This window comes from Cibotium barometz, chromosome 52, assembly GCF_041138505.1.
Source record: "Cibotium barometz isolate CiBa-2024 chromosome 52, ASM4113850v1, whole genome shotgun sequence".
Lineage (NCBI taxonomy): Eukaryota > Viridiplantae > Streptophyta > Polypodiopsida > Cyatheales > Cibotiaceae > Cibotium > Cibotium barometz.
This window is the reverse complement of record NC_141097.1, coordinates 11,698,215-11,711,510: the sequence shown is the minus strand read 5'-3', so window position 1 is coordinate 11,711,510 and position 13,296 is coordinate 11,698,215. Positions and strand designations below refer to the sequence as shown.

The 13,296-nt window shown below is 42.6% G+C and overlaps 1 protein-coding gene across 1 annotated transcript in view; it reads left to right on the top strand.

Annotated features, from left to right (window-relative positions):
* LOC147608808 (WD-40 repeat family protein / notchless protein) overlaps positions 1-7,113 on the top strand; it is a 100,680-nt gene extending 93,567 nt beyond the window's left edge. Inside the window, exons 11-13 of the mRNA XM_086788200.1 lie at positions 6,095-6,149; positions 6,370-6,426; positions 6,541-7,113. Coding sequence (XP_086644326.1) covers positions 6,095-6,149; positions 6,370-6,426; positions 6,541-6,624 — 196 coding nt within the window. The 3' untranslated portion in view covers positions 6,625-7,113. The remainder of the gene's footprint in view (positions 1-6,094; positions 6,150-6,369; positions 6,427-6,540) is intronic.
* Positions 7,114-13,296: the final 6,183 nt, after the last annotated feature.

The following is a 13,296-nucleotide window of genomic DNA, read 5'->3' as shown; positions in this document are numbered from 1 at the left end:
GATGTGCTCCAACTTTTCCACCATCTTGTCCATCCCCTCCTAAATTTTTCCAATGCATGGCTGAAGTGAATCTGTCATCCTCAACAAGTGGATGATTGGCTTTCCCAAAGCTATGATGCGTCTCACCTGCTCCCACCAAAGAGGGTTCCCAATATTTGACGCACATGCCTTCCCTACAACAATTCCAGACAAAGCATGCCTCTCATACTCATCACTCACCATCAACTGCTTTAAGGCACTAGAACACTTGTTAAGAGTGAATACTTTCGCAAATCTCTAGAAGACTTCTTCCCGAACTCAGCCAACAAGAAAGTGCGCTTGTAAATGAAGGATACAATCTAGGTGGCTTGCTCTATGATGGGAGCAATCCAGTCCAACTTCCCGATGTCCTTGAGAAGATTGTTGAGGCAGTGCGCCATGCATACAGAAAATGTGATATGAGGAAACCTCTCACACAACAATTTGCCGGTTGCCTTGTTCGCATTCTCTCGATCAGCTACAAACTGGATCACCTTCTCTTCACCCACTGGTTGTACGATTGCTGACCACTCTTGGAAAAATGCTTCTGCACTCTTCCTTGTCTCGGACGCATCATGTGATGAGATAAGGTAAGATTGCCCTCTGTAATAGGCAATGACACCATGAATGGATATGGACCGAGTGTTGCTCCAGCCATCTGCAATAAGTGTGATGCCATTCCTGTCCCAAGAGGGCCTAACAATCTCTGTAGCTGCACCAACTGTGTCCTTCTCCTTCGCTAGTAAGGTGGTTCTCAATGCCTCTGATGATGAAGGAGTGTAGGTGGATCCATACTCTGTAATCTTGCGCACCATGTCCTTGAAGTAGAAGCTACGAGCAGCCTGAAAGGCAATGGCATCATGGTAGAAGAAGTACGCAACACTACCATCCACCTTCTCCTTCTTTGGGTCCCACTACTCTGAAGTGTACTCTGCCTCAAGCGAACAACACTCCTCGTGCCCAGTGTTGGTGGTGGTGCTCCAAATGAACTTGCAGTGGGTCCAAAAAATGATGGCATTTCACCAAATGAAGACCTAGTGGTTCCAGAGGTTTGTCCTGAAGTGTCCACATATGTGGAAGGATCTACTTCCACTCCTGCTCTCCGAGTTGATGAAGATGGCCGCATCACTTCGTCTTTTCGACGAAGCTTCTCTCGTGCTTCACTAGTGATGTTAGTACAGAACGCAATGTCCTGTCCATGTTGATGAAGTAGGTGTGCTCGAATACAAGTTGCACTACTTGACTTCGTAAGGAGACAATATTTGCATGTCCACTTTTTCCTGCCTCTTGTTTTGTAGGCACCCTCCGCTAGTACCTCATCCCACCAACACCACTCCATAGATTTGGACTTCTTTGAGGTGTAATGAGACTGATCCATGGAGGCCATGGATGCAAAGACAGCAAAGAAGGAATGAGGGACATGGGTCATTGCAATGGACAATAAGGACAGTTTCTGAATAAAAGAAAGTACACAATAGAGCGGATAGAGTTTGGAGAAAAATCAATTCTATTCATTCAACATTATCAATAGTTTTTGGCAATACAAGTTACAATAGGCGACTTTCTACATGGGTTTAGTGTCCTGATCTTCATGACTGGCAAGTGTCTTAGCATGAACTAGGGCCACAACAGGTGCTCAAAACCATAGGGGAGGGTAGTGACATCGTCGAGCCCTCTTAGAGATTGCCTCTTGTAATGTCAGGCTCTCTCGAAGAGGGAAAGGGCATTGACAATGAGTTGTCTCGATGTATTGTCGCTCAGCCATGCATGATCGACAACCACATCGCCGCTCATAGAATGCCATTTAATTGAAAACTATTCAATGCAACACAATAAGAAGAAGAGATGGATTAATTGAAAAAGGACTTGTTATATTTAAAAAAATGTGCAATTTAATTAAGATCTTGCGTTGCTTTATTTTAAAAAAAAAGTCAATGGACATTTAAAAAAAACACTTACTGATTAAAAGTGGAGGACCAAGCAAGTGAATGCGATTTCCTTGCTCCTACTTTGGCCTTGCTCCGCACGGAAACAGAGGGAGGGAGGGAGAGAGAGAAAGGGGGGAGAGACGTAATAGCTTGAGCTTTGGGATTTGAATCTCAGCTGTGGGAACTTGTGTACAAGTAAGTACACTTGTACAAAACAAACATTGTACTACAGGCTTATATGGTGTGGTGAACCATGAACGTAGCCGTTGAGGCAATGAGCTTTGCAACGGGCAGGAAGCGAGCAACAGGCATGAAGCGAAGGGCTGCAACGCGGCCTTTTCTCAACGGGATGGGCGAGCCAACGTTTTTTTGAACGTTACGTTTTTTGTTTTTTTTAATGCCACGTGGGCAGCGAAGGGCTTATGGGCGTTTTTTTTCGCCATGAGGGCATTGACCTGTTTTTGCCCCCATTCCGCCCATTTCCATGCAGGCTAATCGGGGAAACAACGTTTCCATGTTTCAGGGCGCTGTTTCGCCCGTTTCGTGTGACTATGGATGAAATCCCTGTCTGGCATGGGACATGTGAACACTCAGTTAGCCCGGTTGTTGGATGAATCCATCCTTAGTGACCATGAGGAAGTGATCTCTGTAGAAGTGCATCTTCGGTGGGAGCCCCGAAGGTGTGATCCATGTGCAGTGGGTGTAGAGGCTGAGAAGATCTAACTGGATAACGTGGTTGGTGTCCTTATGAGACGGCTTGAGAAAAGGTGAGTCCAAACTGTACTGAAGGGGTGGGAAGCGGTCCATGCGGAGCCCATATCCTTAGAACCAAGTGGACACTACCCCATACCATACTCCAGGGTGGCCCTTGCGTGTCTCGAGGACTCCAAGGCAAGCCTCGGGTACCCATGGGTATCCATGTGACTGATGCGATGGAAGTATGTGACTGTCTGGAAGAGTGTATCCACTACCATCGGGGCTACAACAAACTCTAACAGGATAATTTGGTAGGGGACTAATGGTTTGTTGCGGATCATACGGGAGAACATCATGACCTGGGGCTTCTCAACTCGCTTCCAATCCTCATCGATAAATCTCACCCCCAGAAGGCTGCTCCATTCAGCAAAGCTGGTGTGACGAGGGTTTCAAAAAGCCAACCCTTTGTCTAGGGCTCCTGGAAACGTGTGTGGAAGCACTGTTTCTCAAGTAAGCTCAAGGTTGCATATCTCCGTGTCACTTTGGCATGTGCTACGGGAAGCATGGTGAAGCATGGGCCATTGAAAGTGACACCAAAGTAGACATAGGATGCGACAATTTCCACAAGATCCCCTTTGTATGTGAAGCTCAATCTCGATGTGAAGGGGCAAGAAGTATTGAAGACCATTACCTTGGTTTCACCAAGGTTAGGAGTGAGGTCCCGCTGAGTGCAGAAGTCCTGTAAGGCATCCAAGTGTCTTTGAAGCCCCTCGGCTGAATCTGAAAGGAGAAGGATGTCATCTGCATAAAGTAGCAGGGGGATCAATATGCCTGCCAGTGTAGTAGACAGAGAGAGAGAGAGAGAGAGAAAGAAAGAAAGAAAGAAAGAAAGCTGTATTAACGTCTACTAGAGGCCGAACTCGACCTATGAGACAAATCAATGTACAACTGTCAATGTCTTCTGGATGTCCAGAAAAAAAAGGACAAAATGAACATGAAATAAAGTATGAAAGTACTGAGCTAATGGGGGAGTGTGATGGATGGAGCACTACTGCTAGAGGCTCAGTATGGAACCTATATGCGTAGGGTATACAAGAATGCAATGCAGATTTGTCTAGCTCCAACCAGTATCATAATGGGGGTATAATATGTGATACATAGGCGATGGCGAGGCAAAAATACCTCGGAGCATGATCTCCGGGTGTGAGTGTAAGTGAGCTAGCCGCTCCTGGATATGGTGCTGATGTCGAGCCCGTATCTCTGTGATCTCCCTCTGATGTAGTCTGGGAGTCTGGTAGCCTAGTGCTTTCGGTCTCCACCTGGCTCGGAGGTCCGCAGCGCGCTGAAGTGTAACCCCCTCCTGTGTTAGGGTAGGCACTGGGATAGATCTCTAGAAGAAATCAATTAGTTAGAGCTGTCACCCACCTCTCCCTGTGGTATGAGTCCGTATCAGTGTCTCTCCGTGGCGTTGTGTCTCTAACAAGAACTGGCCAAATCTGCGCTGGTCTGCGGACTCCATGATCTGGCGGAGTGAGGGATGTCCACTGAAGATGGTGGTGTATCTCTCTCTAATGACACTATATGCTGTGCATCTGCATACATAATGTTCCTCACTCTCAACCTCCTCTTGGCATAGTCTGCATATCCTCTCTGCTCTGGGGATCCGTGTTGCCCTACTTGCCTCGATCTCAAGCTGGTGTGATGACACTCTGAGCTGGCCAATCGCCACTCGGGCACTGTGAGGCATGTACACATCCATGTATCCAAGTCTCTGTATGGATCCATCCGCTGAGATACGCATAAACTGATCTCTGTTGTCACTGCGTGGGTACTGGCGGCTAGCTTTATTTCGTAAGGCCCCGTTTATGAGGACTTTGTGTTTGAGTAGCACAGATATGTGGCACACCTCGGTTTAGACAATGGATGGTAGCCAAGTGTGGCCAGATGGTGAAGATGTTTGGCATCCAACCAAATAGACTACATGCAAGTGGAGTTTGCTAATCCCATATTGACTGCACTTAAAGGGCAGAGAGGTTTTCTTGAGACAGTCCTTGGGTTGTGGGGCCCAAAAGGGCACCCAGAGGACCAGATGAGCTCCAAACCTTTGCCAAGACCAACTTTATAATTGGTCTTACATTAAACAAGTCGGATGATGTGGTCAGTTGGGTCGAGGTGGACTCGACGTAGGGTGGTCGATGTAGGTGAATACAAATTTCTTGGTCCTAGCATGCCATGGAAGCTCCCATGAACCAAAGCACACGGGTGGGAATTGCCATTAGTTGTAATCATTGATTTGCAACATTTGTTTCCATCTATTTTTCACTTGCAAGTTGTGCCTACTTTTGTTTTGTGAAGATCCTTGCTATTTGTGTTAACAAACAAGTCATATTTTTCTTAGAGAGAGCCGATGGTAATGATTTTAATGCTCATTGGAGACCAAAAATTTGACCTTTGGGACCAATGGAGCCAGTACATTAGTTAGGGACTGAGGGTCCATTAGCTAATACAAGTCCATGCATTAGTTAAGGACCGAGAGAATGAACAAACAAAGAAGGAAAAATGAAAGACCTAGGAGGCTGGAGAGAAAGAAAGTTATATTAATCGTCTCCTAAAGACCCGATGGGTCTATGAGACCAAAGTGATACAATGCTATCCATGTTATGTCTCATCATGGAAAGAAAAACAAAACAAGGAGAGAGAAATGAAATGATATATTAACGTCTTCAGATGGCCAAAATAACCTATGAGACCAAAAAGGTTACAACAATTGGTGGATCTGATACAATGTCTGTGTAAGAAAAGCTAAAAACAACTAAACAACTAACTAAAACTGAAACAACTATGAGGAAAAGTAAGGTACTAGGAGCTCCTAATGGATAACATATGGGAGGAAAACTCCAGCAACAAAGGTAAGCATCATATACATCACTATCCAAGATGTCTCTCATCGGTCGATGGCGGATATCCTCAATGTGCTCCATGGTGAGTACTCTGACTGGACGTCTCCCATGCCGTGCTAGTATGGTCTTGATCCTCTGTTGTAATCTCCGCCGGTGTCGAGATGGGCCTCTCATCTTGGGGCGCCTGGACCGAGAAATGAAATGAAATGAAATGATATATTAACGTCTTCAGAAGGCCAAAATGACCTATGAGACCAAAAAGGTTACAACAATTGGTGGATCTGATACAATGTCTATGTAAGAAAAGCTAAAAACAACTAAACAACTAACTGAAACTGAAACAACTATGAGGAAAAGTACGGGACTAGGAGCTCCTAATGGATAACATCTGGGAGGAAAACTCCAGCAACAAAGGTAAGCATCATACACATCACTATCCAAAGAGAGAGAGAGAGAGAGAGAGAGAGAGAGAGAGAGAGAGAGAGTCTCACAAAAGACCACGATTCTCCTGTGTCATACCAGTAACTAATTCAAGGCTGTGTGTTATGCCAGTTGGTCTGCAGATAGTAGACTGTTGCTTAGTGGGAGCAAGGACTCAACTCTCAAGGCAAGTTATTTGTGTAGGTTAACTTTGTGAAAGCACAAATCTGTACAATGTAGCTTCCAAATGAGCTCTTTCAACTGCTGCAGTGGATTTCACCATGCTATGTTTCACTCTTGAGGCTTGTAGGGCTAATTTTCAGATGGATAGGGTCGGTGTTGCTCAGTAAAACTATTGGCTCTGTGTGTCACCCCACTGAATGCCCTGTTTTTTTTCCCCACCTCAGATCTGGGACATGCGAACACGAAAGCTTCGTGAAGACCTTCCTGGTCATGCTGACGAGGTATGTGGTTGTTTAGTAGCAGTGCAATTTCTGGCTTTTGAGGACTCGCTTATTTCTGCTTTAGCTTTTGCTTGTAGCGAGTGTTTGCATCTATGACTTGGCAAATCTATCCAGGTTTTTTCAGTTGATTGGAGTCCAGATGGTCAGAAGGTAGCATCGGGAGGGAAAGATCGAGTGTTAAAGCTTTGGATGGCTTAGAATGTTCAATGGGATAAAATTAGGGGAAAATCAAGTGTCTCTAACGCTGATGGTCAGTGGCCTAAATACTAAGATACCATCTATCCTGCAAAGCTTTCTTTTGGGAGAGAGAAACTAATTACATTAGGGTCGGGTGTTCAAATTTGTGCCTAGCTGGGTATGTGCTACAATAGCCACTTGGGCAAGGGTCCATCTGCCCAAAGACATGTTTCAGTTCAACGCAGAGCATATATGTTACACTTGTCTGGTATGCCTCAACGTCTAAGCGTCAGAAGTCTTTGACCCTCTTGAGTCCACATTTCTACCATTTCTGAGGTTATAGGAGGAATTCCCATCCAATGCCCTCTGTGAAGAGACCAGGAACTACATTCAAGGGCTCATCCCTCTTGCTCTAAAGGTCACATTTCAACATAGTTGTGGCATTCAACATGTCTTGTATACAGAGCTAATACATTGATTGTAATCATTTAAGAGTCTTTTCTTTGTCTTTATGAGCAAGCAGTTGATGAGAATTTGAATACATTTGATGGAAATGCACTCATCTTTTCCTTCAGTGATGCAAATCGAGTTGTTCTTTCACATGCTCACCATACTGCTGCTGCTGCTGCTGCTGCTGCTGCTGCTGCTGCTGCTGCTGCTACTGATGAGATGGAGGTACAACTACTCTATCTCTTTGTAGGAGTTTTCCATGGCCCAGTACCACATGGAACTCTTGGCCCACTTTTGGTCTCGTAGATCCATTGGGTCTTCTCAAGACATTTAGTGTAACTCTCTCTCTTTCCCCCAGCTTCCACATGGCAGATAAGAGACTATTGGCTTACATGGTACTGCCCATCTTGCTATATGCAGACACAGTCCTGATATCAAATTCAGCCGAGGGGTTACAGAGACTTCTAGAGGCACTTGAGAGGTTTTGTGATGAGACATCTCAAGGGCAATCTCTACAAAACCAAGGTCATGGTCTTCAATACATCACGTGAGGTCACATCACTGGCTATCCTTCCCTTGTAGACGAGCCCAGGTGGAGATTGTTAAGCCGCATTTGTACCACACGAGGAGACATTTATGGGACACGCTTTTGCATGACAGAGGCCGCTGAGGCCCGATTGGCGAGATCCCTAGCAAGCCTGGAGAGACAATGCGTTCATCCAGGAGCCCCGCATCAAGCGTTAGCTCTTTGACACTCTGGTACACTTGGTAATGTCTTGGTTGTTAGAATCCATGGTTGCTTAAGCAAGTTGCTAATCACAAGGATTAATCATGGTGAATGAAGATGTGAAGTGATTAGGGTTAAGCACAAGATTAAGCAAGGGCTCAACATAATAGCAATGTAGAGAGTGGGAGAAGACTTGTAAACATGCATTAGATGGCAGCCTATAAATAGGCTTGGTACAAAAACGATCAAGAAAGTAATAAAGAGTTAATCACATCCACCTAATCCAAAAGTAGCTAAAAAAGAGCACCCATTGTCTAAAATGGAGTGCAACCAAATGTTCCCTTCACATCGATCTATGGCTGTTGTGGAAGTGTGGACATGCCCAAAACCTTGTGCTAGAGAAGGCTTTATACCATAGAACCATATGTCCAATATTCCCAAAGTCACATATAAGATATTTTTGTATGTATTTCAACACCCTCCCTCAACAAAATATCCATGGCTACTATGATGTCAATGCTAGCTCTAGTTATTGTTTACAATGCTGGTTATGATGACCATCCAAGTGTCCGTAGGTCTTACTCATGGTGGTTTACAAAGCCAATTATGATGACGGATGCTAGACTTCTAGTCATGATTACAATTCACTTAGGATAAAGGGGTGACCAACAGGTAGGGCTAGGCTCTACCTTGTCTAGAAAGCCTAGTCATCTTGAACAAAATTGACCTCTTTTGAGATCTTTGCTTCTTTCTCCTCTGCATCTTCTCTAGTTGAGTTATCCTCACCTGCAAGAGGTGCTTTTTGTGCTTTGTTGCTGAAGAAACAATCCTCTTCTTGTCTTGGTTTTCCACATAAGTTGCAAGACGTCTTAGAAAAATCATTTTTTAGATATGAACCTTTGAAGAGAGCTTTTCAACCAAACTACTTAAAGCCTCCTTTGTTGAAGTTCGGAGTTTTCTTACCTTTGCTTGACTTTGTTAAACTCTTCTAGTAAAGATGCTTCAACATCTATGAGTGTAGGCGTTGGCAAGTTGGTAAGAGTAGTAACAATGTTGCTATACTCTTCCCGAGGGAGACTCTTCAGAAGAACTACTAAAATGACATCTTCCTCGATGTGTTTTTTGATACCTGCAAGCTGAGTTGAGATACTCTTCTGTAGTTAAGATAGTTGAAAGAGACTCATCTGAATTTATATGAAGCAAAAAACTTTATGAGCAGGGTGATCTTTTAGTTTTTGGAGAGTGCCACTTGTATTGTTGCATTTTTGTGCCTTTGAGGCTACAAGCTGATGCGCCTTTGAGATGGGAGGAAGCCCCAAGAGGTGGCTTGGCTAATGGTGGTGTGTGGAGAGAGCAATCAAGCAAAAGCTATAAAAGATAATAAAAAGTAATTAGTCATTAATTATAATTAGTGTATATGATAAGAAGAGATTAAGTAAGCATAAACATTGAAGATTTTGGCTTTGATACCATGTTAGAATCCATGGTGGCTTAATCAAGTTGTTAATCACATGGATTAATCATGGTAAATGAAGATGTGAAGTGATTAGGGTTAAGCACAGAAGATTAAGCAAGAGCTCAACATAATAGTAATATAGAGAGTGGGAGAAGACTTGTAAATGTGCATTAGATGGTACTCTATAAATAGGCTTGGTACAAAAATGGTTAAGAAAGTGATTAAGAGTTAATCACCTCCACATAATCCGATGGCTAAAAAAGAGTATGCTTAAAATGGAGTGCAACCAAAAGTTTCTTTCCCATCAATGTACAGTTGTCTTGGAGGTGTGGACATACCCAAAACCTTGTGCTAGAGAAGGCTTTAAACCATAGAACCATATATCCAATATTCCTAAGGTCACATACAACAAGATATTTTGGTGTGTACTTCAACATTGGTGCGGACTCTTGGAAGAGCATAGAGAGACTGCAGGTAATGAAGCTATCACGTTTCATTAGGAGCAAAGAATTGGTGCCACATGCTATTGTGCTAGTAGAGTTTGGCGCAGTCCTGTATGCACTATAGGAGGGGTGGATGATGAGAAGTATTACACGTTCAGCTGTCGGCCTACTACAAGATTTGAGGGAGGTTCCATTGTCTCTTTCGAGACAGTTTTTCTCCCGTCTCACAAGTGAGGTTAAAGATGCTTAGGTATGTTCTTAATGGGTTTGACACCGTAAAGAGGCAGTATTGAGATAGCACTCCTAGAGACAGACTCAACATGACTCATCTCCTTGCATTATAAGTTTGAGGACTTGTAAGACTAGTACTTTGATTCTCTACCCAACCACATTCCAAATGGACCCTAAACTCGTGGTTATATAGGCCTAAGTGGTGCACGATCTTCCAACTTCAACCCCTTGACCTTTCATTGGCTAACAATGTCTTTTCATTAGCCAAATGTCTCTTCAGCTATCCCTAGAAGGGGATGCTCTCTTATGTGTCCCTTGGGCTTCCATTGTGCACCATTTACTTCCCATTTTACTTTAACTTTAATGCCTATTAACCATTGCTTAGATATTTCTTACTTGAAATCCCCCGAACCTTATTTATATGCAAACCTTTTACATATAAGTAATCTTTCTTAGTCTTATCTTTTAGTGTTTCCTGTCAGTCTCATAATATTTCTTCCCGCGTGAAAGAAAAGTTTTTGTCCTCGAAAACAAACTCAGGAAACCTTTTCTTCAGTATAGCCACTCTTTTCCAAGTTGATCCTTCTTTTGGTCTATCTTTCCACTTTAGTAAACATTCTTTAAACACGATATGTCCAGTTTTCTTTTCTTGACATTTGAGAATCTTTTCAGGCTCATGTGGAAGAATAGGTGGTTATATCCACATTGCTTCTTTTCCAATGATGCTGCCATTGTTTCTACTAGCATGAAAGACATGATGTGCTCTGGAACCTTTAGGTAAAGCTACCTTGTAAGCTACACTTCCAATTTTTTGAAGTATTGTATAAGGACCACAATACCTTGGACTTAACTTTGTTGACATACACCCCCATACCTCATAGACCACCAGGCATACACAAACTGTTGGTCCCATGCACCCAGTGAGATTACTAGTGAAGGCTCAATCTATACTGTGGGCGACACATCCTTGGCCTCAAGCATCACGATCCTCCCTTTGCCAAGTGTAGATCTAGGATGTTCTCCGACGCCATGCAGACTCCCATCATAGAGGCTAGATATCCTTTCAGCCATTAGATTTGTACGGGTCGAGGATTGCATCACCATCAGTTGATTGTTGGGAGGCTCCCTCTCACACATTGCCATGTGCTTTTACCCTAGGCATTTGCAGCAGTTGTTTTTTTTCTTTTGGTTCTTTTTTTTCCTTGACTTAGTATTTTCATGGCGGTTTTGTATCACCTTTTGGTCTCACATACCCTTTGTCTTTTGGAGGTGTTAATATCACACTCTCTCTCTCTCTCTCTCTCTCTCTCTCTCTCTCTCTCCCCACATGCATGAGTGCTAGTGACATGTAGATTGTATTTTGGCACCTGCATCCTTGAACAAGCAAGTTCCCAAGGCTTCTTTTACCAACTTTCTTCCTTTTCTTATGAGCTTGTCTATCACCTTAAATTCAAGATACTTGTGTTAGATGCTTGCTTGCTCTGTGGTAACCAGATTATTCTACCCAAGTTACATGCATCCTAGTTTGAGATTGTAACATGATATCTATTTAATTCTCAGCATTAAAAAAAACTTTTGCTGAAATTGTAATTCATGTAATAGACCCCAAATTGTCAAATCGTATTATTGAAATAAAAAACCAGTTTATTGTAGATGGAAATGTGCCTTTCAAAGAAAATAGAAACTTTGGTTATACATGCTCCATTATCTTTGTTCTCTAGTAGCTAAATACCACCTATAAGGTCCTTATTGGTTGGTTCTTGTTCTAGTGGTCAACTCACCTTCACCCTACCGAAAAGAAATGAGTTCGAGCTTTAACATCTATGAAGGTAGTGCAATACTAATGCGGTTACCTATGCACCAAAGCACAACAAACTTTTCAATTTGTCTACATCTACAAAGTAAAAAGCTTGTATTGTATCCTTTCATGTAACTTTATATGCCCACTTCAAGCTAGCCAACAATTACTCAATGAAAGCTTATTCCATGTGTGTTATATTGGCTTGGATTTTTCATGAAGCATTGTCAAGGCAACATGAAACCAATGCTTGGTTGGATAGTGTTCGTTTAGGGCATTTGAAATGCACATCATCCTATTTTGTAGTCACAACATTATTGGCTCCTGCAAGGTTAATCTGTCATATGAAAGTTGTAGGTAACACAGGATTTTTTTCTCCCAAGACCTTGATCACTTGATCATTTTGCATGCACATTTTTTGAGAGTTTTCTATTTGGAAGTCTTCATGATGGTCTCAAATGGGATCGTCATGCATGCATGCATTGTCACATATTAAAGTTCTTTTCTCCAAAACTATTATGAGATAGAAAATGTTATATGCTTTTTTTTTGCTAGAATTCTAGCAGTAGGTGCTTGAAGTGTGCGAGGAATTGCCTCTTTATGCCATGATGCCAACAATGATTCTCAAAAACTCATTTAAGATGTAGACACCACTGCCATCAAATCAGAGGGTTTTGATACACTTGCATCTGATTCGTTCTCTACCATTGCATTGAATCCCTTGAATGTGATAAAAGCATTTGTTTTTTGTTTTAAGAAGTATACCCAAACCTCACGGTTATAATCATATCCGAATGTGATGAAATACCTTGAACAGCTATATGTTGTAAATTTGAGCTTCTCCTGTATGCACAATCTCCAACACTTCTGTAATGGCACCTTGGCAAGCCCCTAAATTCCATGTTGTTTGTTGCTGTCATCTCCCGTACATACACATGCATACGTGGGAACCATTTGAAGTTGTATCAAGTGTGCTAAGCCATTCTTCATGATGCATCATGTCTGAATCCATACACTAACAATTGTTGTAATCACCCAATGCATTTTCATGTTCGGTAGTTGTAGTTGTGAATGAACAACTCTGATTTCTCATTGTACGTGGTTGTCCACCTCTTCCATGGCCTCTAAATGAGCCTTTTGATCATGGGATTGGTTTCATTGTGTTATTATTAGGAGTCTCTTGAGCACTAAAGCTTAAGCAACCCAAATGTTAGCCTCTAACTCTACCTCTACCTGTACCTTTGGAAGAGCATGTTCTTGGTTGATTTCTCTCTTGTACCAAGAGGCACACAAGAATACAATGTAGATTGAAATAATATTAGAGAATCCAAAGTAAATTGAAATAATAATAGAGCTGCCCCGAAGTGGATCGAAATAGCAACTCTAATGTGGGCTTTAATGTTGGCTATAATGGCCCCCACAATTAGTCTCACAAGAAGAGGGCAATGATTGCTCCTCTTTTCACAACAAATGACCTGGAATGTGTACTTTAACTCTTATTGAAATGATTGCGAAAAATCTCCTCATCTTTTAGAGCTTCGCTTGGTAGGTTGAGCTTGAGCTAAAAAGAGTGTGGATGTGGCCTCCT